The sequence below is a fragment of the Corvus hawaiiensis genome, chromosome 18 (genome assembly GCF_020740725.1).
Source record: "Corvus hawaiiensis isolate bCorHaw1 chromosome 18, bCorHaw1.pri.cur, whole genome shotgun sequence".
NCBI lineage: Eukaryota > Metazoa > Chordata > Aves > Passeriformes > Corvidae > Corvus > Corvus hawaiiensis.
Genome location: NC_063230.1, coordinates 2049525 through 2076701, shown reverse-complemented (window position 1 = coordinate 2076701; position 27177 = coordinate 2049525). Strand labels below are relative to the sequence as shown.

The window sequence follows — 27177 nt, the reverse complement described above, 5'->3', positions numbered from 1 at the left end:
ATCATGTTTCAGTTGCCAAGCGTTCTCCTCCAGGAAACAGAATTGGAGCAAAGCTTGGATCGACATCATCACCGGAATTTGATTCTGGTAGGCTGCTCTGCACGGCGTGTTGGTGCTGGGGCTCCAGTCCCAAGGTCTGACAGGTGCAGTGATGTTTGAGAAATAGAAACAATGAATATTTCATTTAAAAATTAGTAATTCAACAGAATGGGGGAGATGGCAAGTTCCAGACAGCCCGTCGTGACATTTGCAGTGTGAATCCGTAACACCCAGCTCTGCGTGATGGGAGCAGAGCTCGGGTGTGCTGCTGGCCCTGGGAGAGCCCTTGGGGTGTGCGGCCCCCTGCTCGCTCCCCCCGCGGGGTCACGGGCACCCCAGTGCCAGCACACCCAGCTGCACAGTGGGCAGTCAGAACCCCGGCTGTCCGGAGTGTGCGGGCATGGAGGGCACTGGGAGCGGGACTGGTTCCAGACCATCCCTAACGAGCCACATGACACAGCGCATGGCGTGGTTTCTATTTTAGGCCACTTTGCCATCTAAAGCTGGACTCTGGGCTAAGTTTAAGAGGAGTTCCCTGTGGTCAAGGAGGAGAGCCGAGACCCTTCGGAGCAGAGATCAGTGACGGCTGGATGTGTCTGTGTCACCCCGCGGGCTGGGAAGCGCCCGGTTCCCGGAGTTTCAGAGCGGTGTAAATGTGACTGATGTAACCTGTTCTTATTATCGATTGTGCTCGTATGACTTGACAGGAATTGCCCTCTTCCTGCGCTGTCCGACTGTAATGCACAGACATCTCCCTGGAGAGCAAGGAGAAGTCCCAGCCGAGGGAAGCGGTGAGAGGGCTGTGAGGGTCGCCGGCTGTGACAGGCCCCTGTTCCCGCAGAACCCCTTCCCCTGCCCGGCCTCCCCCCGCCCGTGGCACTGGATGGGGCAGGGCAGCTAAGTTAAAAACGCCTCCTTCAAAAAGGTGATTTATTGAACCAGCTGGTTTTCCTTCAAAGGAAGAACAGCTGGAGGCTCCTTCCCCTCCAAAGACAACCCGCGGACAGTAACTTCGCCCAGCCCCGCGGCTGCAGCCGGTCCGGACGGCGGGTGGGCGTTTGGGACTAAACTGCCCGTTTGGTCACTGCAGCACGGCCCGAGCCCGGCTCCCGCCCTCGGACCCGGACCCGGACCCGGTTCCGCCCCTCGGATCCACAGCCAGACCCAGCCCCGGTCCCACCCCTCGGATCCACAGCCGGACCGGGAGCCGGGACGGTCGCGCCGCCGGGGCGGAGCCTCACCGGGCCCCGCCCAGCCCGGTAGTTCCGCTCGGGGCCGGAAGCAGCGCTCGGCCACGGAAGCGTCGTGGGGCCGGCGGGACGCGTGTGCCGGTACCGGGGTTCTGGTGCCGTGCGGGGCCGGCGGGACGCGTGTGCCGGTACCGGGGCTCGGGCGGCTGTGGCGGGGCTGGGTTGGGGTGAGCGGCAGCGGCTGTGTCGGAGCTCGGGAGTCGTGGCAGCAGCTGGGCAGGGCCCGGTGCGACAGGGACCGGACAGGGAACGTGGCCGGGGGGGCGGTGGGAGCGGCAGGGCCCGGGGTAACCGGCGGTGTTGGGTTAACTGAGCGTGTCTGGCCGTGGGGTAGGGCCAGGCTGGGAGAGCTGGGGGTGCTCACCTGGAGAGAAGGCTCCAGGGAGACCTCGGAGCCCCTTCCTAAAGTGCCTAAAGGGGGTCCAGGAGAGCTGGAGAGGGACTGGGGACAAGGCATGGAGGGACAGGACCCAGGGAATGGCTTCCCAGTGCCAGAGGGCAGGGCTGGATGGGATATTGGGAAGGAATTGTTCCCTGGGAGGGTGGGCAGGCCCTGGCACAGGGTGCCCAGAGCAGCTGGGGCTGCCCCTGGATCCCTGGTAGTGTCCAAGGCCAGGCTGGGCATTGGGGCTTGGAGCAGCCTGGGACAGTGGGAGGTGTCCCTGCCATGGCAGGGGGTGGGATGGGATGAGCTTTAATGTCCCTTCCCACACAAACCGTTCCGTGAGTCCATGCTGCAGCATTCCCTGTGCCAGCTGTGCTGCGGTGGGTGCCTCATCCTCAGCAGTGTCACCTCACCCTGGATGTCCTCAGGAATGTGCACATCAGTGGAAAGTGCAGGGCAGGGATCATTTCTGGCACTGGGAAAATAAGTTTCCCTGGAAAAACCTGGGAAAATAAGTTTCCCTGGTTCATCATGTTCGTTGGCTCTTCCACTGTACCTGAAATCACAGGGCATGAGAGATTAATCGTGGGCTTGTGGTTTAGACCAAAGTTCTTTCCAGGGGAAAAGCTTATGAGAGTCAGGAATCAGGAATGATTCTCTGTTGAGCTTATCCCATGCTCAGCTTTATTCTTTTCTGTAGCCGAATAAGCTTTTGGGCAGGGGTTCTGTCTCTTACAGGATGTTTTTGACTTGGACTGGAGATTTTGATGCCTTCCAGGCTTGAAATGAGACACTTGGCATGTTTTTCTGCATTACAAACACGCATTTCTATGTGCAGTTTTCAGAATGACTCTAGAAATTTTAAGAGCCAAATTAAATATATGATGAAACTGAACTGAAAGCCAGCTTGGCTTATTCTGCTGAAAAGTTTTGGTGGTTTCTTTTTTTTTTTCCAAAGAACTTGTTTATCATAAAATAATAGTTGTTCATGTCAACGTTCTAAATTTTAAACTCCCCTGGAAAGACAGAATTATTTTTAGTTTTCTGAGCTGTGGGTATTGCTGTTGCTCTGCTGTATCTTTTTTATTTGAGCTCTAAAATGTTAGATGACAGAATTTCTGCCTAAATCCATAGGCAACAAATTTATGGGATGAAAAATGTTATTTTTTCACTTGCTGTCTAAACCATGACCCCACTCCTGAGTCAGAGTTGTTCAGCTGTAGAGACACTGCTCTTTTTTTAATTGTTATTCAGCCCAGGCAATGTGACTGCAATTAAACGTGCATCTGAGGAGATGTGTGACCTTCTTAATGAGAACATAACCTTTTAGTACCATTTTGCAGGACTCAAAACCCCATAATCCCCTAAAGAATTCAAAAGCTCTGTTAACCTGCAACTTTTGGTTTTTGTTAGTCTGAACTTTTTTAACAGCGCTCATAACATTCTTTCTACTGAGTTACTCTAATATTTGACTTCCAGTTAATTTCAGAAAGTTAATTGAAACATTTCTGAGGCCACAAATGCAAGATGAAGCTGTGGTTTTGTGAGCACGTGGGAATTGGCAGGAGCAGGGAAGGCTTTTGTAGGCTCAGCCTGTGTCCCTTGTCTAGCTGAGTGCTGGGAGATTCTGCACACAGGCACCAAAAATACTCTTTGAAAGCACAGGCAAGGCTGTGTTTGGGTTGTCCCTGCAGTTTGTGCTGTCAGGAGAGACACTGAAAGTGTTGAAAGAGGCTGCAAAGGCCAGAGTTCAGCACAGCTCTTCAGAAACCCGATTTAAATATCTAATTTCCATATTAAACAGTGTCCCCACATGCGTTTTGTTGTCCTGGAAGACATCTGTGGCCTTTCAGTAAGGAACAGGGATAAAAGTTCAGCACCACATTCCAGATTTCCTCTGGGACGTGTGCAGGTGGCTCCTGGGTGTTCCCTCAGGATTTGGCTTTTTGGTGGGGTATAAATTGCTGGGTATAAATTGCTTGGCATAAATGCATTCCCAGCCAGTGTGTGTGTGTTACAGCAGGGCTGCAGCTTCTTTTGTTCTGCTTTTGCCTGAGCAACCTTGTAAAGTGCATCCTGTGCTGCTTTTGTTTGCTGAGGACAGGAACAAGCCACCAGGATGCCAGCATTGCCTCTGGATGAGCTCCAGCTGACAGAAAGGGATCCCAAGACAGGGAAGCTGAGAACTTTACCAGCACTGGTGAGCTCTGTTTCTCCTGAAAGCCAAACAGACTTTAGTAAATAATTGTCTTACAGCGAGGCTTGGTCTGGAATATGTGACAGGAATAGCTGGAGCTGTGTGAGGGAGGTTTAGGTGGATATGAGGGAAAGGCTTTTCCCCTAGAGGGTGCTGGGCACTGCCCAAGCTCCCCAGGGAATGGGCACGGCCCCGAGGCTGCCAGAGCTGCAGGAGCGTTTGGGCAGCGCTGCCAGGGATGCCCAGGCTGGGGTTGTTGGGGTGTCTGGGCAGGGCCGGGAGCTGGGCTGGATGCTCCCTGTGGGTCCCTTCCAGCTCAGGATATTCTGTGATTCTGTGAAATCTGTTCAGCCTGCTGTTAAAGAAGGTTTTTGTAATGCATTCAGACAGTTGAGGTTTCATTTACCTGCCGTAAAAATACCCCAAAACACAAGAACCAAACTTACTCTGGTTCAACATCTGGAGTAAACTGTGTTTTCCCAGCACATCTCCCTCTCTGGAGTCTGTAACCTCTGCTGCAGTGGAGAGATGCTCAGGGAGGTTTCGAAAGCTCTGCCTCAAGTTTAGCTCAGAGCTGTGGCACTGGGATCAGTCCCTCGTGCCTTCAGCTTGATGAAACCAGAAAATTCAACCCATAGAAACCCTTTTCTCCCAGAAATAAGGCCTGGAGAGAGCCTTCTGGATGTGTTGCAGGAGTGGGGCTGTCAATGCTGCTCGTTCCTGAGGAGCTTTACCCTGAGCACATGTGTGGGATGAGACAGAGCCCAAATCTGCTGCTCGTTGGAATTCTTGTTTTAGGGTGGAGATATTTTGGCAAAGCCTGTTCAGTAACCCTTGGGAAGGGTAGTGAAGTGTTTCTTTCTGTCTTTGATGGTCGTGTCAGTTTGAGTTCATGGAATATTGTGCAAGAACTAGTTCAGAGGAAAAAGAGAGAGTTCAAAGGCATGCCAGGAAGTTCCTGCTCTTTGTTTTAAAGGTATGGGAGGATTGCTTTGTCAGGCTTTGGTTAAGAGAAAGCAAGGAGCAACATCTGCCAAATTATCAAGGTCTGAAAATGTTGCTCATAAAGAAAGATACAAACTCACTGCTTTGAAAGGGTAGAAAATGGGAGGTTACCAGGGAACAGAATGTTCCTGTCATCAGGACTGTAGTGACAGGACAAGGAGTAGTTGGTTCAAACCAAAATTTAGGTTAGATATTGGGAAGGAATTGTTCCCTGGGAGGGTGGGCAGGCCCTGGCACAGGTTGCCCAGAGAAGCTGTGGCTGCCCCTGGATCCCTGGCAGTGCCCAAGGCCAGGCTGGACACTGGGGCTTGGAGCAGCCTGGGACAGTGGGAGGTGTCCCTGCCATGGCAGAGGCGGCACTGGATGGGCTTTAAGGTCCCTTCCCACCCAAACCATTCTGTGATTCTATAATGTCAAGTTGTAATAAAAGGTAACTTTGTGTTTCCTGGAATTCAGTGAGCAGATGGTAACTGGGCATTCTTGTCACTTGGTCTGGAGTTTTAACATGGTGAATTTTGGCTTTCTGCAGCACCCAGAAATTAAAGCAGATCGGTCGTTCGTGCTGTACAAACCCCCTCCTGCCATCAGAGACCCTGCTCTGGTGGAGGAATTCCTGGAGCGAGCGAAATTCATTGCAGATGACCTGAACTGGCTTCTGACTTTGCCTCATGACAAATTCTGGTGCCAGGTAATCATTGTTTTTTATCTGGAGATACAACATAAATATCTAGGTGCTTTTAAAAGCCATGAGCTTTACATCATTTTCATAAAGATTTGTTTATGCTTATTATGTCACTCAGGAAACATTTTAATTTCCATTACTGCCCCTTAGAATGCAAAGAAAGTATTTCTCTAAGGATTTTCCGCTGTGGATTTTAAGAGTTTGCTTGTAGTTGATGGATGTGGGAGTCCTTTCAATATGCCTGAGTGTTTTAGATTGCTTTAAATTTAACTGGGCTGCTCATGAGCACAACCTATGAAGGTGTGACATTCCCTCCTTCCCATTTTCCTGTCTTTGCCCGTGCCAGGTGATATTTGATGAGACCCTGCAGAAGTGTTTGGATTCCTACCTGCGCTCTGCCCCTCGCAAGTTCGACGCGCTGTGGGATTGCCATCCGGAGGTGAACGAGCTGCAGAAATGCCTCCATCGGAGTGTCTTCCTCACTTTCCTCAGGATGTCCACCCACAAGGAGTCCAAAGTAAATATTCCTATGCCTTGCAGGTGCTCCAGGCTGTGTGACTTAGGGAAAAAGAGAATTAGAGAAATGAATCATTTTCCTTCTTGCACGACATTCCTCTCCCTCATGATTTTATCAGTTGGATTCTCCATGTGGAGATAACACTCAGAGCTGAAGTATCTCAACTATGCAGTGATTCCTTGGTTGATTGCCTGGATCTCCTCCCTGAGGAGTAGCAGGTTATCCATGTGTGGTGGTTGGATATGTCATGGTAAGAGGAGAGAGAGCACGTTGGCCTTTGTGTGGCCACATGGGACAGGCTCTTCAGGCCACCACTTCCTGAGCGTTCACTCCCTCAGGGCCACATGGTGCCACAAAATTCCTGCTAATGCTTGTCTCTCCTTGAACTTGTCCCAAGTTTTGGACACACTGAAATTTCTGTAAATTACTGTTATCTTGGCATCATCAGGCATTCAGCCTGGAGAAGGCTCCAGAGAGAGCTCAGAGCCCCTTCCAGGGCCTAAAGGGGCTCCAGGAGAGCTGGAGAGGGGCTGGGGACAAGGGCTGGAGGGACAGGACCCAGGGAATGGCTTCCCAGTGCCAGAGGGCAGGGATAGGTGGGATATTGGGAAGGAATTGTTCCCTGGGAGGGTGGGCAGGCCCTGGCACAGGGTGCCCAGAGCAGCTGTGGCTGCCCCTGGATCCCTGGCAGTGCCCAAGGTCAGGTTGGATGGGGCTTGGAGCAGCCTGGGACAGTGGGAGGTGTCCCTGCCCATGGCAGGGAGGGGGACTGGATGGGTTTCAAGGTCCCTTCCCACCCAAACCATTCTGGGATTCTACAATTAAGAGACATACTCAGCACTAATTGTGTGAGTGCAGCTCCCATCTGGAGCTGTGGAATTTTCACCTGGCCTTTGGGCAGGATGAGTGAGGCACCTTTGTGTTTTAGCAATTACTCCCTTGAGCTCCTCATTGGTTCATGCTGTGTTAGGGCTGTGTTGATTCTCTTGCTTATCACGTTCAGGATGTTTTGAGGGAAAGGTCTGGGAGTGGAGGACTGGGACAGGAGCAGGTTGAAGGAATGCTGGAGCCTGCAGCTGGCACCACTTCAGCAGAAGTACCCGACACCTCTGTGGTGCCTTTCATTGCAGGATCTGATTAAACCTCACCGCTCTGAGAGGCAGGCGAGCATTTGAAACCATTTTATAGTTGAGTGGTTTGCAGGGAATGAATAGTCTGTTGTCATGCAGGAGTAAGCAGGAGTTCTGGAAAGGGAACCTGGCCAGCACTGAGCCCCATCCCTTTGCTTCAGCAGGGAGAATGTGCCCAGCCTTTCACTAGGATTGAAAACATTTGCTGTCACAGACAAACGGGGCTTTCAAAAATCCAAAATCACGTTTCAGCTGCCTGTTTCTCAGGCAAATTCAATGGAATTTTCTCATCTAGAATTTTGTAAGAAATTCCTTCAGTGTGATGAGTTTTTGGCACAGTGTTCAGCAGTTAGGGTGTAGAGCTACAGTTCTGGGGTTTCTCCCTGCTCGTCCCTGATTCTGTGGTCTCTGGAGCTCTCCCAGGGTATGAGAACCTCAGGCTGTCCCTGTGTCTGGTTACTCATTCCTGCTCCTGAGCTGAGCTGTTCTGGTGCCAAGCTGGGAACTGGGGACTTGTGGGGAGATTTTTCTGTTAAACTTTTAGGTAGATTAATTCACCTCCTGGTGAATGGATCAATGGGGTGCCTGGTGTGGCAGGGACAGGAGTGTGGGAATAGATGGCTCCCCAGAAGCTCTTCCAAGCAGAGTTGCTGCCTTCTATGAAATAAATTCCTTAATACACCTTTGAGAGGTGTTTTTATAGGTGTCATTATAATGCTGGAGTTGCTGCAGAGCAAGATATGGATTATCCTTCAAATTTTTTTTTTTTTTTTTTTTTTTTTTTTTTTTTTTTTTTTGGTAGGATCATTTTATCACTCCCTCTGTCTTTGGAAAAATTATTTACAATAACTTCCTGTTCGACATCCCCAAGATTCTGGATCTCTGTGTCCTTTTTGGGAAAGGAAATGGCCTCCTGCTCCAGAAGATGATTGGTCAGTAAAAGCCAAGGAACAACTTGCTACATTTAGGCTTTTGCTTGTATGACAAGTGACTTAGTGGGGTTTATATCAGTGGAACTGCTTTGAAAATTAATTGCTGTAGCAACTAAGATCTGTCATTTCTAGATCACATTGGGCTTTTCTTTTCCTGTGTGCACTTTGTTTGTGCTAAGGAAAGCTTCGTGTCCTGCTTTGCTGCCCTGAGCTGGGCTCACGTTGTTAGACATAAACCCAGGCTCAGTTGTTTTCCGTGCCAGTTAAATGTGTCCCTTATAAGAGGAGTGTGGGGGCTCTGTAAAATCCTGGTAGAGATGGGAAAGGGGGAGGAGGGTTGGGAGATGGGGCACAGTCCAGCTGGGAGTGCTGTTGCTCCCAGAGCTGGGAGCCGAGTGAGACATTCGGTGTGAGGTAATCGCTGCTCTGGGAAGTGCGAGAACCTGAAACTTCAGTGCAGACATTGATGTATACAGAGCTTGCAAACCACAAACACTTCAGAGCCTTGCTCAAGCTGTGCTTATCCCTGGATTTCTGTGTCTGTACACACACTCTTAGTGGCGAGTACACAGGGAGGGGCGTTCCAGCCATGGATGCTGAGGAGTGAAGATGCAGCATATTGATTTAGCTTCTCTATTTATTCTGTGCTCCCTTTACAATCCTGTGATCTTTAACATCACCTGAGCACCTGAGTGGAAGAGCATCTAGCCTTGGATTAAGTGAGCTCTTCCTGAATTCTAACCCACTTTGTCTGCAGCTCATGGGATGAAGCTTTTCTGTTTCTTTGGTTTTTGTTTCTGTTTTCTTTTTGGTTTTCTATTTTTGTCTCATTTCCAAGTTCACTGACATGAGAAGTGTTAGAGATCATGTGATGCAGACAGCTTTGCAGTCAGAAAATCTTAGCTAAACCTTTGCATTTTTAATCTTTTTATCCTTTTTCAGTAGCTTCTACTCTAAATTCCTCTGTTGAGCCTCAGAGGTGGAAAGCAGTCATGGCAAGATAGATACTTCCCTTTCAGATGTGAAGCTTAGATTATCTAGGTCTTAAAATATTCCAAAAAAAAGACCTAAGTAATAAAACTTCCTTTGAATTACACTCTGGAGTGCCACACAAATCATGCTGCATGCAGGTGACCAAGGATTTGCTCACCTGATTATTTCATTATGTCATGACAGTAATGGCATGAGCAGTTCTGGTGTGTAATTCATAACTTCATAAACTTGAGATTCTTCTCAGGGTATAAATTTTTCTGAAACTTATCTCATAACTCTTACCTGAGTTCTGTCCTTGCTGGAGAACTCCTAATTTTCATCATCTGAATTCCCAAGAAAATAGGAGCCTCGGTGCTTACTTGGTGAGGATTTATGGTGTGGCATTACTCAGTGGAGTATTTTGTAAAGATGAAGGAGTCCTAGTAACATAATAGCAGGTGTTACTAAAGCCTCATTACCTTTAAGAAATATTCTGCACATCTCCTGGTGTGTGCTGAGCTGTTATCAGTAATTAAAAGTCAACTCCAGTTGTCAAATAAAGGAACTGGGGATGTTCAGTGATAGTATTTGCATTATTCATTGATTCAGCCCCTGGAGCATGAATCATCTGACATCTCGTTTGCTCTCCTCTCATGAGCATATTCCCATTGCTGGATCTCCAGTGGCACTGGAGAGCTGATGGATCAGCTTTTTGGGAGCACGGCCTGTGCATGAGCTGAGGAGTGAGGGTGGGCTGTGTCCCACGCAGTCAGTAGGTGTGTCTGGGGGGTGTCAGGAATAACACAAGCACAGTGTAACAAGTACCATTTTCTGGTGCAAATTTGCTTGTTGGCATCAATATCTGAACTGATGGAAATGCTCTCCTTCCCCTTTTCAGGAAATATCTTCACTCAGCAGCCCAGTTACTTCAGTGACCTTGATGAAACTCTGCCCACTGTCCTCCAGGTACTGCTTTCCTGCTGGGACTTCATCTGGAAAGGTGCCATAGCTTGGAGAGAGGAAAGGGAGCATTGTAGGCAGGCAGAATGTAATTCATGAAGTCATGGAATATCCTGAGTTGGAAGGGACCCACAAGGATCATCGAGTTCAACCCCTGGCCCTGCACAGGCACCCCAACAAATCCTACTCATTGTCCAAGCACTCCTTGAGCTCTGACCAGTCTCCAGGGGAAGAACTTTCCCTAATATCCAGCCTAAACCTCCCCTGACTTAGTTCTTGCTCCCTTTCCCTAGTTTATGTTAATGTGTGTCAGGGAGGTTTTGAACCTTTATTTAAAATTAATACTTGAGGACTCTTCCCTCCCACCTTCCTTCAGCTTCTGGCCTTCTCTGCAGTGTCCCTCTGCTGGCTCCTGTCTGTTAACACTGCCCTGTTCTCCTGATTTAGGTGTTCAACAATATTTTGCACAAGTGTGGTTTGCAATCTGAAGGAGCCTCTGCTGAGCCCCAGAAACTGGAAGAGAAAGTCAGTGTGACTCCAGGGAACATGCCCCTCCAGGTGGGACTGAACTCTCTGTACTCCTGCACGCTGAACAGACCACCCAAGGTCATTCTGTTCCCAAAATCTCCTCCAGCTCGTGGTTCTGGGCCATTGTTGCACTCTTTGTCCTGGGACATGGTGATAAAACCTTCCCACCATGAGCTGATTCATTTCAACCATATCCTTTGTAATGTGGATAGTTTTAAACCTGGCAACTTTTTTGCTTAACCAGCGTATAAATAATGTAACAGAATATCTCACAGAAGTCTCCACCTAACCCTGACAGTGATAAGAGCTGTTTTGGTTTTTTCTTCAGAAATGAGTGTTTTAACAACAATGTCATTTAACTGTAGTTAATTAAGAGGGCTTTTATGTGCTGGAGGCTGTACAAAGAGAGTGAACATGGTCCTCTACAAAACCTTAGTCATTCCCTTTGTGTGGGGAAACAAACTATCAGTTCAAACTATCATTTAGTGTGTCGTTCCGTGTTTCAGCTGCCTTGGAAATGCAGCTTGCATTGGACCAGACTGCTGAAAACATCCCTTTGATTCCCATGTTTCTGCCATGCAGTGCTTCATGGAAAAATGCTGCATGGGGAAGAATTCCGTATGTGGAGGGTGTATTGAGGGCAAAGCCACTGTCCAGAACAGGATCTGATGAGGATTCTTATAATCTCACAGGATCTTTAATGAAAGCAAACAGTTGGGATTGCATTAGAGATCTTTAAAGGATAGGAGCTCTAGTTGTGTCTACCCCCAGACCTGTAAGAGGTTTATGGTTGATACAGACTCTGTGCAGTCAGGAGAAGGCCTGGCCCAATATTCTGTGTCCCTGTTGGGGAGTTACACTGTATTCCTGGGAAAACTTGCCTGGCTCTTCCCTCAGTAGCTGCTCTTTCCCTTTCAGGAGCTGAAGGACATTGTGCTGTATTTATGTGACACCTGCACAACTCTCTGGGCCTTTCTTGATGTCTTTCCCTTGGCTTGCCAGACCTTCCAAAAACACGAGTTTTGTTACAGGTATGTCTTGGAGTGCAAACAGAGCTTGTCCTGGCCATGTAAAAATACTGAATGTGCTGCTGTGTCCTGTCCCATTGTTAAATGAGGAGACAGATTTCATGCAGAGGCTGCTGGGTTCTCTCTGACAGGAACGCAGCATAATAAATACATGGATATAGGGATGTGTAGATTTTCTGTTCTATGTATGTCATTATCTAGGAGTGGTCCTAGGGCCAGGCATCCATGACAATTTCAAAAATCAGCTGAACCGTGCTTGGTGTGCTCTGGGAAGGGTGGAGAGGGATGAGTTATGGACAAAAAGAGCTTCCTGCTGTAGGACCCAAAGCAAGGGAAGCAGAAAGTATTTCAGAGAAATAGTTCTTCAAGGTCTGAAAACAAATGTCTTTGATGTTATGCCCAAGTTTTATGCTAGAGAATATCAGTGGGGTTTGGCAAAAGCTTTGTGTCTTGGGAAAGGGTGACAAGGCATGAGAGGAAACAGCCTCAAGCTGCGCCAGGGGAGGTTCAGGTTGGATATTGGGAACATTTCTTCATGGGCAGGGCTGTCCAGCCCTGGCACAGCTGCCCAGGGCAGTGCTGGAGTCCCCATCCCCAGAGGGATTTAACAGCCACGTGGATGTGGCACTGGGGGACGGGGCCAGTGGTGACCCTGGCAGTGCTGGGGAATGGTTGGGCTCGATGTTCTCAGGGGGCCTTTCCAACCTGAAGGATTCTGTGATTCTGTGAGTCTGTTGGCTCTTTGCAGGCTGCAGATCTGTGTTGGGGCTGTTTCTGGGTTGGGCAGATGGTTCTGATCAGCACCAGGATGCTTTTGAAATGCATTTCTTTCCTACCTCTTCAAAGACCTCTCTGTGATTTCCTTAGAGTGCTGCTCTTCGTCTGTGGTGTGTTTGCTTGTGTTCTGGGGGGAAAATACCAAAATGAGGTGATGCTCATGAGTACTGCTGGTGAGGAGGGTTTAATGAAATCAGACATTTGTTCTGCCTTTTAGCAAATGATTTTTGGAGCCTCAGCTGACAGGTACAGGTTTGTTCCCCCTTTGTACAGATTAGCTTCATTTTATGAACTGGCAATTCCTGAGCTGGAATCTGCAATCAAGAAGAGGCATTATGAAGATAACAGGTGAGAATTCCTGCAAAGGCTTGCCTTGGATTTTCAGTGAGATTTCCCAGGGCTTAGTTAAAAATTCACTTCATGCTGCTTTACCCATCCCTGCAGAGCCTGGCTTTTTTTGTGCTGCTTCAAAGAGCTCTGAAGAGATGACTTCTGTAATTCCAAATTTTCCTGGGCAGTGGGGTGACTAATCATTTTTAGTGCTGTGCAAGAAGGAATTTGATGGGAGGTGCATTCAAATTGTAACAAAGTGTGAGAACATGAATGATATCTCTGTGAAGCTCAGTCTCGCTGTAAGGCACAGGCTGTGCTGCTACAGTGGGGGTCGCATGTGTGGAGCTGCCAGGACAATTGGGGTTGAAACCAGCTTTATTTGGAGCATGGATTTTCTTTAATGACCATGAAATGAGTCTAATATCTGGTCTTTGCAGCAAGGAAATTATTCTGCTAAGGAAATTCTTTTTCTAGAGGGTTAACTCTGGCATAAAGGTGTGTTACAGATTCTTGTGCTGACACCCACAGTGTCTTTTGCTCTCTCTGAAGTGTTTTTGCTGATTTGTGGAGGAGGATTTCACACTCCAGAAAGAAGATGATAGAAGTTTTTCACACCCTAATAAACCAAGTGTGTCTGCAGCCCATCCTAGAGAGCAGGTATTGGCACTTGGCTCTGTGCTACTCGCCAGTTACGCGATTGCTGTGTGGGAGAAATTTTCTCATTTACAAATTTACAGGAGAAAATGAATAGAAACTGCTTTTTGTGTTGGGATTGTAGCCAAAGACTTGGCTAAGGTCAAATTCTGTTGTCCTGTGTATCAGGAATGTTCCAGATGGAGCTGTTTGGTCCAGAATTTCTGCAGTGAGCTGTGGTCCAACAAGCTTTCTGACCACAGCGTGTGGTTCATGCAAACTTCCATCATGTGTAACACCTTGAGACCTAATTGTGACCTTCCAGGACCTGAAGGGCCCAACAAGACAGATGGAGAGAGACTGTTTACAAGGGCTTGGAGTGACAGAACAAGGGGGAATGGCTTCCCACAGACAGAGGGCAGGGTTAGATGGGATACTGGGAAGGAATTGTTCCCTGGGAGGGTGGGTGAAGCCCTGGCACAGGGTCCCCAGTGGAGCTGGGCATCTCTGGCAGTGCCCAAGGCCAGGTTGGACGGGGCTTGGAGCAACCTGGGATAGTGAAAGGTGTCCCTGGCCATGGCAGGGGGTGGCACTGGATTGTCTTAAGGTCCCTTCCCACCTAAAGGTGCTGCCTTGGAGAGAGGTTTGGAGTCTCCTCAGCATCCAGGAGTTTGGGCACTGAGGCTGCAATGGGAGTTTGCTTGGCAGGTGTTCTTGCACAGGTGAGCACAAACTTTCTGGAAGGTTCACAGGTGTAATCCCAAGACATCATAAAGGCACAGTTACAAAAGCTCTACACGTCCTTTTTTGCAAGTCTGAAGCATCAAACTATTTGTAAAGTCTCTCTGAAGACTTGTAATTCTGAGTGTGATACAGCTTTGGATCTGACTGCTGGAATCTTTGCTGAAGCCTTAAAAACCACTTGTTTCCATTTGACTCTTTGCTCCTGTGAAAGCCAAAAAATGGCCTGAAATGTTTTCAAATGGGGCTTTGCCTTGGTGTGTTAATGTGAGTCGTTTGGCTGGTGGGGCAGAAGTGGGCAGACTTATCTCTGAGTGTTCACTCTGCTGTGTTTCCTGCAGCTGTGAGAATATTCAGCCACTTATTGAGGAATTTCTGCAGATCTTCACCTCGGTGCTTCAGGAAAGGAGGTGAGTCTGACTGGCAAGAGGCCCGAGGGGGGTCTTGGCTCCTTCCTCTGCCATTCTTCACAGCAGAATTGCCTGAGGCAGCATTACGAGGCATTTGGGAGTCAGAAATCGTTGTAAGTAGTTGGGAGAAGTGCAGGGAGAGGATTTCAGCCTGCAGCACAGACCCTGGCACTGAGAAATGCTGTTCTTCACTCCCTTTAATCCAGCTCCTCAAAGAAGAGAAGAGCAATTTAGCCATTAGCTCCCTTGACAAGTTAGCCTGTTATGACTGATCTGTGCTTTCCAGCTGGGCTGACCAGACCAGAAAAATATTAAACACTCATGCTGGAGGTGCAAAGGAAGTGGCAGAACTGGGAATTTCATCTTGTCCTCCTGCCCATGCTGGCATTCTGAGCACGTTCACGTGGTAAAGCAGATTTTCCCTGTAATGCAGCACTGGGTTCCAGCCCTCACACCTGAGGAGTGTTGCTGTGGTGTAGTGGGACCAAAATCAGGCATGGCTGGAGTCCAGCATTGGGTGAGAGGTTCTCTGTTCCTACCTGAGCACTGAGGCAGTCAGAGAGGCACAGCAGTGGTAATTAATTGAGCTCAACTGATTAAACTTGCTCCTGTGTTTTCAGATTTCTCCGTGACTACGACGAGCTGTTCCCAGTTGAGGATGATGTGAGCCTGCTCCAGCAGGCATCCTCTGCACTGTATCCTTTGGCTCTGCACACCAAGCTGCTCTTGGATTCCTTCACACCATTGACTTTTCTGCCTCTGGTCAAGCTGCATGACTGGCAAGGAGTACTGGAAAGTTTTCCCTTAATAGAAAAGAAGGGAGATGGGGGAGTTGTTGCCCAGAGCAGCTGTGGCTGCCCCTGGATCCCTGGCAGTGTCCAAGGCCAGGCTGGACAGGGCTTGGAGCAACCTGGTTTAATGGAAGGTGTCCTTGCCCATGGCGGGGGGGTGGGATGAGATGAGCTTTAAGGTCCCTTCCCACCCAAACCATTCCATGGTTCTGTGAGTGTTGATGTAGGCACAAGTTTGGAAGTCGCTGACAATCCCATAGTTGGGTGATCGCTGAACAGGTGCATCCAGGAATGTCCTTAATGCCATGCTCTTAGAGACGAGACCAGGACAGCCTATATCCTCCAAGCAGTGGAAAGTGCCTGGGAAGGGGTAGACAGGAAAAAAGGACAAGCTGGTAAAGATCCAGCAGCATCCAATGGAGCTTCAGCAATAGTGGAGAGCACCCCTGAGGACGGAGAGGATCCGGGGGCTGCGTGTGCCCTGGAGGATGAGGTGGGTACAGCTCTGTGGTGCTCTGCTCTTCCTGGGGGCTCTGCTCTTCCAGGCCTTCTTTTATCTGTGAGGACAGGCTTGATTTGCTCAGTTTTGGGGACAACATGAGATTTGGTGTCATTTCTGACCTTTGCTGGATCTCCATGCAGCCTTGGGAAATGAGAACTGAAGCTACACCGGAATCCTGAGTTATCTCTGAGCAAATTGCTTCCAACTCCCATGGCTTGGGTTTTCCCTTGCTGGGGATTATTCAAATACTCTGCTTCATCCCTGCAGTTCGTGTGCATATTTTTGAAATGCAGAGCTCGCCTATTATTTGAGGAAGGGATTCTCCAGAGTGTCCTTGCTGCCTCAGGGACTGGCAAAAGTAGCTGTGTGCCCAAATCTGTGTTGGAAACCTTGTGTAGTTTAAACAGCTGGTTTCTCTTTTGGCTCCACTCTTGGACTTCTGTGTTTAAACTCTGACAGCCCAGAGTGCTGCTTTCCCCTGTATTTCTGTGCACACTGCCTGCCCTCAGCTCTGTCCCTCCCCAGTACCCACCAGTTGTGTTTGGTGTCCGCAGTGTGCCGGCGCTGCGGCCGCGCCCATCGCCCGCGTGTCTGGCGTGGAGCTGGACTCGCTGATCTCCCAAGTGAAGGATCTGCTGCCAGACCTTGGTGAGGGATTCATCCTGGCCTGCCTGGAGGAGTATGGATATGACACAGAGCAAGTGATCAACAACATCCTGGAAGATAAGCTGGTGCCATACCTGGATAAGCTGGACCGAAGGATGCAAAGGTGTGGGACAACGTCTGGTTGTTTCTGTCTCACTTAATTGTTCTCACTGAAGCCTCAACACTTGTAGAGCTCTAAGAATTTGCATTTTTGGGGTAGAGAATTGCAGTGAGAGCTTCTCATTGTCATCTGTCACCAGTTTTCTGCCCTCATCGTGTCCCTGCATAGGAGTGGGACCTTCCCTGTTCAGTGTTGGAGTAGAGCAGGTGCTGGGTTGTGTTTTGTGACAGGGGACAAAACCACTTGTACATGAAATGCTCAAATAGAATTGGAATAGAACAGAATGCTGGGTAATAGAATATGTTGCCTTCAAAAGTTATTTTGCTGCAGTTTGGTGTCACAGGTGTGAAAATCCCAGCAGTCCTGCAGAAAAGGGCATCTTCAGAGGCCCCAATTCAGCTGGAATTCAACCCACAGGGTCAAATATGGTTATTTAACAGGCTGCTGTTTTGTGAGTGAAGTTAGGCTAGAGAGAGGTTGGAACTGGCAATTCAGCTCCATTTTTATGTTCCTTCTGACAAACTTGCCAGGTTTGTCCTGCTTCCCTGGGTTGGACAAGGGATGGAGGGTTTATGGCTGGTGGTGGGATTGAGTTGTTGGAGTTTGCCTGCAGCTGTGAGTGTGTGTTTGTGCTGCACCAGCAGTTCCTGACAGAGCATCAGGATGTGAATGTGCTGTTTGTTCACATTTCATGGAGTTATGGGCAGGCTGTCTCACTGTTGCATTACAGGAAAGCATCTTTATCGGAAAAATGATGTAAAAGATCTTAGTTTTGCAACAATCTTTGTGTTCCCGCAGTCAGATCTGCTGACTTTGGCACAACTGGTGCAGGATGGGCTTTAGGAAGGATTGTTTTTTCTGCAAAGCCAGCAGTTCCCCAAGATAGAGCTGTTTTGGTTTTTTTTCCCAGCCTTTTGCATCTTGAAACAAAGCTGCTGGTTCGATAGGAAATGTCGAATTCTGACCGCTGCTGATTTATAGGGGAGCACAGCAGCATTTGCAGCTGCCCAGCTGAGCTGCCTGCACCACCAAAATGAATGTCAGAAGTACAGTCTTTTGACTTATAAGTTGAACAAACATAAACCTGGAACCCTGAGAAAGATTTAACAAGGGAGATAAATATCTTGAAATCAGCAGCAACAAATTATTGGAATTTTTTCCAGCGTGTAATTCATCACACTTAGTGTTTGTCTTCCCTGAGTCACTGTGTTGAGACCAGGCAGTCTGTTGAATATTCTGTTGTGCTGCATGGTTTGATAGACTCTGAAATGAACAGAAGAATTTTCTCATGGCTTTCTGTGGGTTGCTTTAGCTTCCCTTCAAATCCAAGCTTTGGGAAGTGCAGTGCCGTGCTCGTGCCAGAGCATGGCTGTGAAGCGAAGGGGTTGTGCCCTGTGACCCAGCCAGCCCCTCTTGGTGTGCTCAGGATTGCTTTGGGACTGACAAAGGAGAAACCAAGGGCTTAGGAAAGGGACAGGATTTGTCTTCCTCACTTCAGTTTTGTTTTTATTCTCTCTCCTTGTTGTTTTTTAACAGACAGCTGAAGCCAGACCCTACCCCTCTGGTCAGCTCTCGCTATAACGTTTTCCAGAATGATGAGTTTGATGTTTTCAGTAGGGATGCAGTGGATGTGTCTCGGATCCAGAAAGGCAAGAGGTGAGTGTTGGCACCCAGTCATTAACTCTGCCTGTCAGGAGGAACAAACACCTGGGAACCTGCGCATTTATCTCTCCTACAAACCTCCTGCAGGAGTGTTTTGGCAGGGGGGAAGGCTTATCAAAAATGTTTCCCACCTGTTTGTCTGGGAAAGTAAAATGAAATATGATGAGGGGGTTGGTTTTGCTTAGTGTTTTTCCTAATTGGCTTTCCTGTGTCTGCTGCTGGAGATTGCTCTGCCAAGCTCATTTGTAATGTCAGGCTCTTGCTCCTTGGGCTTAATGTTAAACTCGCACTGAACAACAAACCTTGAAAAGCACCATCCCTGAGCATGGGATTGTGACTCAGAGCTGAGAATAAATAATGATTTGGTTTAGAGCCAAGGGAAGATTCAATATCCATCTACTTCAACATCTGATAACATTCAGTGCCTTAGACTACTTCTGTTGTTCCTGCTGCTGTAAAGCTTCCTGCAGAAGGGCACTTGGACTCGTGGAGTAGTTTGGGTTGGAAGGGACCTTTAAAGGTCATTTAGGCAATCTCCCTGCAATGAGCAGGGATCCTCCTGCTGTGAGCAGAGATTTCTACAAAACCCCACCAGCTTTCACTTTGCTTTCTGCCTGGTTGGGTGTGTGGTGTTGGCTCCCACTGGTGTCAACTCTATAATGTGGTTCCCTTGTTCCAGATTCTTTTAAAACAGATCACAGCATCATGGAATGGTTTGGGTTGGAAGGAACCTTAAAGCTCATCTCGTTCCACCCCCTGTCATGGGCAGGGACACCTTCCACTGGACTTCAAACACCTCCTCTAACCAGCCAAGTGTGATCTTAGTGTTGGGATCTATTTACACAGCAGATAACTAAAAGTCTGTCTGGAGCTGGAGCCACGTGACCTAAGAGCTCCCAGTGAAGGTTTTGGTTGCAAAGTTGCATCAAACTCTAGGAGAAAACTACTTTTGTTCCCAAGTCCAGTGGCCCAGCTCCTCAGAGCAGTGCCATGGTGCTGATCCTGTCTTGGCTGGGCAAGAAAGGAATTTCTTTTCTCTCTGGCCAAGGCAATGACTTTTGTTGTGTCCACAGCTGAGAATTCACAGACAGAACCTTTCTCCTCATGGTGGTGCCTTGCTCTGTGAGACAGGTGCATTGTACAGATGTGCTGGGTTATCCCTGGTTCCCAGAGCCTTGCACAGGCGTGCTGGGTTATCCCTGATTTCCAAAGCTTTGTACAGATGTGCAGGGTTATCCCTGGTTCCCAGAGCCTTGCACAGATGTGCTGGGTTATCCCTGGTTCCCAGAGCCTTGCACAGGCGTGCTGGGTTATCCCTGATTTCCAAAGCTTTGTACAGATGTGCAGGGTTATCCCTGGTTCTCAGAGCCTTGCACAGATGTGCTGGGTTATCCCTGGTTCCCAGAGCCTTGCTGGTTATCCCTGACTCCCAGAGCCTTGCACAGATGTGCAGGGTTATCCCTGGTTCCCAGAGCCTTGCTGGTTATCCCTGGTTCTCAGAGCCTTGCTGCAGCAGCTGGTCAAGGCCAGAGAGCTCCAAGTCCAGCACAGAGCATCCAGTGGCTGGAATACCCTGCTCGGAGCTCCCTCTGCAGATCGCTTGGAGAGCTCTGGAAGCTGTAAATCGTCCCTGGGCTGGGCTCTGGGATCTGCTTCCATGGCACTGCCCTCCAGCTGTGCCTTCTGTCCAGTGGAACCATCACTCCTGGAGAAGTTCTCCTCTCTCCTGCTGTAGTTATGTGACCTCTTTGGATTATCCTCTTGCTGCTGCTTTTCCTGGTGTCCTTTGCCTCCCTTCATTTCAGAGCATTTGGGAAAACTCTGCAGGACTCCAGACATATTAGTTGTGGTTTGAGTAGTTTAAAACCTGGAGATCAGCAGTGCCTGAAGATGACCATATCCAACTGAATCCAAGGAAAAGCTGCAGTAACTTGTCTCCAGGATTTAACATTCAGCATTCCATAAATATGAAGTTTCCTTTCAGTGCTGAAAGTGTCACTTCCTCAGAAGATTTTCCACCAGCAAGAAGCCTGATGGTTCACCCCGGTGTTGGGGTAACAGGGCTCTCCAAGCTTAGTCTGAGATCTGCTTTGGATTTGAATTGTATCAAATATTTAATATTTTTTCACCTTCTAAATACCTTTTGCTCACCAAATTCTCTTGTGTTCAGGGTGCTGTTGCTAAGCCTGGTGTCACCATAGTGCCTAAAGAACCAGAGCAGGTTGTTCTGGCCACTCTCAGCATCAGCAGTTTGGGGCAGGGACTGTCCTGGAGAAAGACAAATCCAGCCAGGATGAGGAGGGAATCAAACATGAGGAAGTGAATGTGCTACCACAGACTCTGCTGATCCTGAAAAGTGATGACATTTGTCTGTGCCTGTCCAGCCCTCACTGTCAGCTGAATCTGTCTCCTGAAGCCAGAGCATGTCCTGAGCTCCATGGGACTAGAGGAGCTATCCCACTGTTTTTCCTGGGATTGGTGCCCAGACCATCTCATGCAGCTCCTCTGCAGTCATCAGACCAGCTCGACTGGAAGCAATTACCAAGTGCTTGGTTCAGCCTCAGCTGAATTCCCACAGAAGGTGTTATCCCAGGGATCCCGGGATGGGTGAACTCACCACGTGCTTGGGAGGGCATTGAGCAGCTTGAATGCAGGCAGTGAGTCATGGGAGAGAGGGAACCACCTCCAGCTGTAAACTTCCTTTGTTTTGAGATTCCCAGTGAAAATCGGGCTGCTGGATCACATCTCCTTCCTGAGTCGCTGCCACTGCCTTGGACAGGTCCTTTCTCTGATAATATCCATGGATGCTGGGTCCTCCCAGACTCTGGGGGCTGCAGGTTGTCCTGGGAATGCTGGACAGTGGAATCCCCTGATGCTTTGCTGTAAATACGTACTTGGCTGGTCTGGAAGATGGGACTTCAGAGCTTATGCTTGTGCAGCTTGAGACACTCAGCAGCTCCTTTTTAATCCCTCTGTTTCTTGGTCTTCCCTTCTTTAAAATGACTATAATTTACCTTCCTTCTGAATGTAAAAAACAAGCCCCTGCAGTGCTCTGAGAGGTTGAATCACAATCACTCTCTACTGTTTTGTTCTTTGCCTTGGTGCTTGTGTTTATTTGCATCCTCACCTGCTGCACTGGTTATTTCTTGGCTCTCCCCATCTAAATTTGTCCTTTTCCCGTCACATTTGTGCTCCATTCACATTGGCCAAGGAACGGAATTGCATTTGGCTTCCTGTGAAAGCTTCCTCTGTCTCAAGTGATGATGGTGGTCTCCAATTCCTGCTCCTTTTTAGTGGCCAAACAGCCCTGGTACAAATGACCCCCCCCTGGATCACTCCATCCAGCTCTGAGGCCCAGCACAGGAAGGACCTGGAGCTGCTGGAGTGAGATCAGAGGAGGCACCAAGATGATCAGAGGGATGGAGCAGCTCTGCTGTGAGGAAAAGCTGAGAGAGTTGGTGTTGAAAAGTCTGGGGAAGAGCTTGGAGTGCCAGGACAAGAGGGAATGGCTTCCCACTGCCAGAGGGCAGGGCTGGATGGGATGTTGGGAAGGAATTGTTCCCTGGGAGGGTGGGCAGGTCCTGGCACAGGGTGCCCAGAGAAGCTGTGGCTGCCCTGGCAGTGTCCAAGGCCAGGTTGGACAGGGCTTGGAGCAGCTTGGGACAGTGGGAGGTGTGAGGGTGGAACTGGATGAGCTTTAAGGTCCCTTCCAACCCAAACCATTCTATGATCCTATAAACCAGCGGGGCAGTAGGTGGGGTGAGGAGTGCGTGTGCAATCAGGGATGTGAGACTTGCATCGCTTCACTTTCCACTGACTGACAGGGGCAAAAGCAGCTTCTAGGGAAGGTTTTGACCCTCTGCCTTTCCCCCCTTCCCGGGCAGGAGGGAGAAGGACACGACCCGGAGCTTGGTGAATGACAAGCGGCTGGTGACGGAGCAGCGGGAGCGCTACAGCCAGTACAGCGTGGTGGTGGAGGAGCTGCCGCTGGAGCCGGGAGCAGCCCAGCCCTACGAGGACTACGAGGACGAGTACGACGACACCTACGACGGGAACCAAGTGGGCGCTAACGATGCTGACTCGGATGACGAGCTCATCTCCAGGAGGTGAATGCTGAGGGGAGGGGGAGGGAGCTTCGGGAGAATCACCGCGGAATTCTCTGCCTCCCACAAACGCTGCTTTGGATTCTGTTCTTCCACGAGAGCTTCAAAGCACCCCTTTCTCTGATTTCACTGCGGTGTGCAAGGAGGGAGGTTTGGGTCTCCCTCCCTTGGGTAGGGAATGTTGCCATGGCACGTGCCCAGGATGTTCTCCAGCTTCCACTCGGCCATTGCCTCAGTTAATCAGCAAATCCAAGGGGGAAATTTCCCAGTGTGTTCCAGCTTGTATTCAGCAGTGCCTCTCCTTAGAGAAACTACCCTGCAGCAGGGACAAATGGCTTGGCAAATCAGTGGAGCTGGGCAGCCTAAAATGGCTGGTTAGCAAAGGAAAACTTCAACATTTGGGAAATTTTACAACCAGACTTTTCCCTGCCGATCCCCTCTGAGTGCTGACAGCTGGAATTGAGTCCTTGATGGGCTGCACAGCACTCTGCACCATGACTGACAGCTGCACACAATGAGCTTTTGGGAAGCAAAGGGTTAGTGGGGATGGAGGCTGGAGAATATTTATTTTAGAAAACATGTGGTTTAAAAGCTGCTTTAACATTTCTGAAAGTGGCCTTTTGAATTCTGGTGTATTATGAAGATGTCACCATTCCTAACCTCAAACCAAATTGGAGCTTTGAGGTTCTTTTGTCCCTTCCCCCCCCTCCCCCCCCCAAAAAAGCACTGAGAAGCTTCAATCTAAATCCTTTCTGTGTTTTGCCTGTAAGAATGTGGCACCCAGGTATTTTCCCCTCTCTCAGGTCTCACTGCCCCTAGAAACAATTAGTGGATGTCACTGCTGAAAACTGGATCTGTTGGTTTGAAATAACAAAGGCTTTTCTGGTTTTACATTCCATGGCAGTGGAATGGTCTGAATTCCAATGGAATTTAAACACAGACACATATTTATGTTAAAGAAGAGTTATAGGCATGTGGTAAATTCTGCCTCCATCCCCAGGCCCTTCACCCTGCATGTCCAGGGTGATTCATAAAGCCTGATGAATTTCTCCAGGGATTTCCCCCTGCAGGAAACTGGGGCACAGCAGTGGAACTGGGGCTCCGTGGATTAGCGCTGACCAGTCAGAGGCTTTGGAGCCCAGCACTGGCTGAGCATTAATGTTTCTGTCCAAAGGATGCTCCTTAATATTGCCTTGTGGCTGTGTCTGGATGCCCATTTCCCAAAGGAAGCAGTTGCTTCTATGGAGAAATTCCTTGTGAGGTTTCAGGGGGTTTTTTAACTATTATTATTATTATTATTAATTTCAGAGACAACTTCATAGTGAACATTCCCCAGTGAAGAGCGTGTGTTTGCCAGTTGCCCATAGGAATGTGGTATTAACTCCTGGATCTCCTGGTTTTTTCTTCAGGAAAATAAAGTCCATGGAATCTGCAGATTCTCATTTTTAAAGACATAATGCCAACCAAGAAGGATATGCTCTTCAGAGAAATGTTTGAGGCTGTGCTCTTTTATTTTCTAACTTTTTTTGTCTTAATTCCCAGGCCATTCACAATTCCTCAGGTCCTGAGACCCAAAGGACAGGAGGAAGGACAGGAGACAGAGGAAGAGGATGAAGAGGAGGAGGAGGAAGCTGAAAAGGAAAGAACAAAGGTGACATTTAGCTGGAGTTGCATTAAGATTTACCATATTTCTTCCCTGCTTCACCTGCAGGTGATGTGGAGCAGATTTCCTGTTTCAGAGAGGGAATCTTTGAGCAGCAGCAGGGACTGAGCTGCTGTTCAGTGGCTGCTGGGCTGTGAGTGTCCCCAGGGACAGCTCTCCACTGCCTCCTGGCCTAACTGTGCTGGAGCAGTGACACTTCCTCTGTGGGGAGCTTTAATCTGCTTTATCCCAGAGCCAGACAGTGCCAGCAGAGCACTCTGTTTCCATGGAAGTGCTGGGAGTAGCCACAGTGGAGGAAGGTTTTCAGGCAGGTTTTGTGCTGGGTGTTGTGTTTAGAGTCCCTGACACCAATCCTGCTGGTCCAGAGGTAATGAACCAGGAATTGACTCTGTTCCCAACAGAATCCCCTCCTCTCCAGGCTTCTGCATGGTGCTGATGAGTTTCCTGACCTGTTCCCTTGCTTCCTTGCAGGACCACTTTGTGCAGGACCCGGCTGTCCTGCGGGAGAGGGCAGAAGCCAGGCGCCAGGCATTCCTTGCCAGGAAGGGGTAAGCGAGGATCTCCCTCTGGCTCTGCAGCTGGCAGCTGTTTTGCTGCTGACTGGAATTGTTGAGGGTGTTCCTGCTCCTTGACATTCCCATGTTTCAGGGTCCTGCCACAGTGGGGTGAACCTCCTCACCCACCCTTCACTGCTGGTTCTTTTATCCCGTTGAATAGGAATGTCATGGAATCATGGAGTGGTTTGGGTGGGAAGGGACCTTGATGACCGTCTTGTTCCACCCCCTGCCATGGGCAGGGACACCTTCCACTGTCCCAGGCTGCTCCAAGCCCCAATGTCCAGCCTGGCCTTGGACACTGCCAGGGATCCAGGGGCAGCCACAGCTGCTCTGGGCAGCCTGTGCCAGGGCCTGCCCACCCTCCCAAGGGGAACAATTCCTTCCCAATACCCAATCTAAATCTCCCCTTTTTTCAAAGCCATTCCCCCTTGTCCTGTCACTCCAAGCAGCAGAGCCCTGTGCAAGACAGGATCTTGGAGAGCACAACTTCCAGATCTCTAACAGCTCCCATAGGGATTTTGGGACAGTTTGGTAGCTGTTTGCAGCTGATGGGCTCAATGTGTGGAAGGACACAGTCGTGGTGTGGCTGATGCTGCTCCTAGGCTGCTGTGGGAGCCCTGGGATGAGCCGAGGCCCAAGGGCTGAACTCCTCACCCGCTGGTGTTTGTGGGGTTCTGGGATTTTGTCCCCAGGAGTGCGGCGTGATGTCCTTTTTTTGTGTCCCTCAGGCACAAGCATGACAGCTCTGCCGTTGTTGGGAATGCCAAGGGCCACGGGCAGAACCGGGAGACGGCGCAGGAGCGGAGGAAGAAGGAAGCAAACAAAAGCACAAGAGCCAACCACAACCGCCGGGCCATGGCCGACAGGAAGCGCAGCAAGGGCATGATCCCTTCCTGAGCAGCTCCCGGGGCAGGGGCTGCACCATCCCCAGGCCCCTGCCCAGGAGGAGGCTCTGTTTCCTCAGCATTCCCTTTGCTCAGGGGATGGATGTTGTGTGCAATACCCGGCACCTCAGCTCACACGGATCTGCATTCCCTGTGGGAGTGCTGCCCTGACTGTGTGTGCCAGTGGCTGCACCCAATACATGGGACAGGCTGCAGCAGCCATTCCTGCCCTTTTGTACTATTTATAGTTCACAGAGTTTTATTTTCATACTGGCTCCTTGCGCCCTCCCTGCCCACCCTGGAGTGAGCAGCTCTGAGAGCACGGCTTCCATGGAAATGCCTTATCCTGAACTTGAGTTATAGATGGTCCCAAGCTGGAAGGGACCCACAGGGACCATCCAGCCCAGCTCCTGGCCCTGCCCAGACACCCCAACAACCCCACCCTGGGCATCCCTGGCAGCGCTGTCCAAACGCTCCTGGAGCTCTGGCAGCCTCGGGGCCGTGCCCATTCCCTGGGGAGCCTGGGCAGTGCCCAGCAGCCTCTGGGGGAAGAACCTTTCCCTCATGTCCACCTAAACCTCCTGACACAGCTCCATGCTGGCAGGGAAAGGCTCAGGCTATTCCCACTGCTGACAGACCCACAGGGGTTCAGGTGAGTAAGACCTTATGGATTTCTGCCCCTTGAGTGAGGCCTGTGAAAACAGAAGGTACAAATAAAAGATGTAGATGTTTTAGTTGGTTTTTTAGGCTCTTACAGTCAGTATTGACGAACTTCCCTGGTGTATCCAATTAGGCTTTGCTTGGTTAATTTACTGGTTAATGTGCCCTGAGTGCCATCTCCCCACCACACTGTGTTTTCTAGCACTGCAGCAGTGCCTGTGGCTGTCACCCCCACAGTGAGAAAATCAGCAGTGGGTTGTGCTCCAGGGCAGTCCCAATGCTGCAGGAGCAGTGGGGTGCTGGTAAAGTCCACAGGCTTGTACTTTGGTGCCTGGTGGTGTGCAGAGGGCAGGGATGTGACTGGAGCTGCTGTGGGGCTGTTTGCAGAGAAGCAGAAATGCAGCAGAACAGCCACTGCCACGAAATGAGGGGAAGTCCTGAGTGCTCCAAGGAGGAGATTTTTCTTTGCCTATCAGTGCTGCCCAAACCTCCCAATGACAGACACAGAAAAAGGAATTACATTTACCAGTATCCCTAAATGCTGTATCCAGGGAAATCCCCTGCTGGGATAAGGCTGCTCTCCTGCAGCTCCTGCTCTCTACACCGATGGCTTCAGCTCCTCCCTGCTGCCCACTGCAGTGCTGTCCCCTCATCCTGTATTCAGCTTTGGTTCTTGCTGCTCAGAGCCTGCAACTCTCTCTGAGCTGCTCAGCCTGATGTGGAACAGCAGCAGAGCACAGGGAGCTGGCACTCAGATGGGATTGTCCCAGGAAAGCTTAAACCTTCCTCTTAACCATCTCCGTAAAGCCCAGCTGGGGCTGGGACAGCTGGAGTTGGGTTTGGCTCCAAAAACACAAGCATAAGTGTTTAAGTGCTCGTTGTGTTCTCAGAGTAAATGCTTTACCCCCCTGGCACTCGTTTGCAAACCCAACAAAGCTGCTGTGAGCACTGGCTCTAATGGGCTCTGCCTCAGCCATTGCTGAAATCCCTCCTGTTACTGAAAAAGGAGCGAGGAGGGAGAGATGGGGCTGCTGGGCTGGGAAAGTGGGAAGAGGAGTCACTCAGCCAGA

At 49.6% G+C, this 27177-nt stretch overlaps 1 protein-coding gene across 6 annotated transcripts; it reads left to right on the top strand.

The window, feature by feature from the left end:
- Positions 1–1285: 1285 nt before the first annotated feature.
- Positions 1286–25690, top strand: ASCC2 (activating signal cointegrator 1 complex subunit 2). Of its 6 annotated transcripts, none has more exons than XM_048323046.1 (19): positions 1286–1370; positions 3779–3874; positions 5406–5564; positions 5905–6075; positions 8008–8137; positions 10008–10075; positions 10517–10627; positions 11516–11628; positions 12676–12750; positions 13285–13392; positions 14451–14519; positions 15140–15214; positions 15626–15803; positions 16367–16581; positions 18115–18234; positions 22125–22346; positions 23886–23994; positions 24478–24554; positions 25292–25690. In XM_048323046.1, the coding sequence occupies exons 2-19, from the start codon at positions 3794–3796 to the stop codon at positions 25458–25460; spliced, it is 2250 nt and encodes a 749-aa protein (XP_048179003.1). In that variant the 5' UTR covers positions 1286–1370; positions 3779–3793; the 3' UTR covers positions 25461–25690. The 6 variants fall into 6 exon arrangements, with proteins under 6 accessions (XP_048179003.1, XP_048179001.1, XP_048178998.1 ...); XM_048323044.1 differs by having other exon boundaries at positions 1313–1456; XM_048323041.1 differs by having other exon boundaries at positions 1325–1370; positions 3774–3874.
- Positions 25691–27177: the final 1487 nt, after the last annotated feature.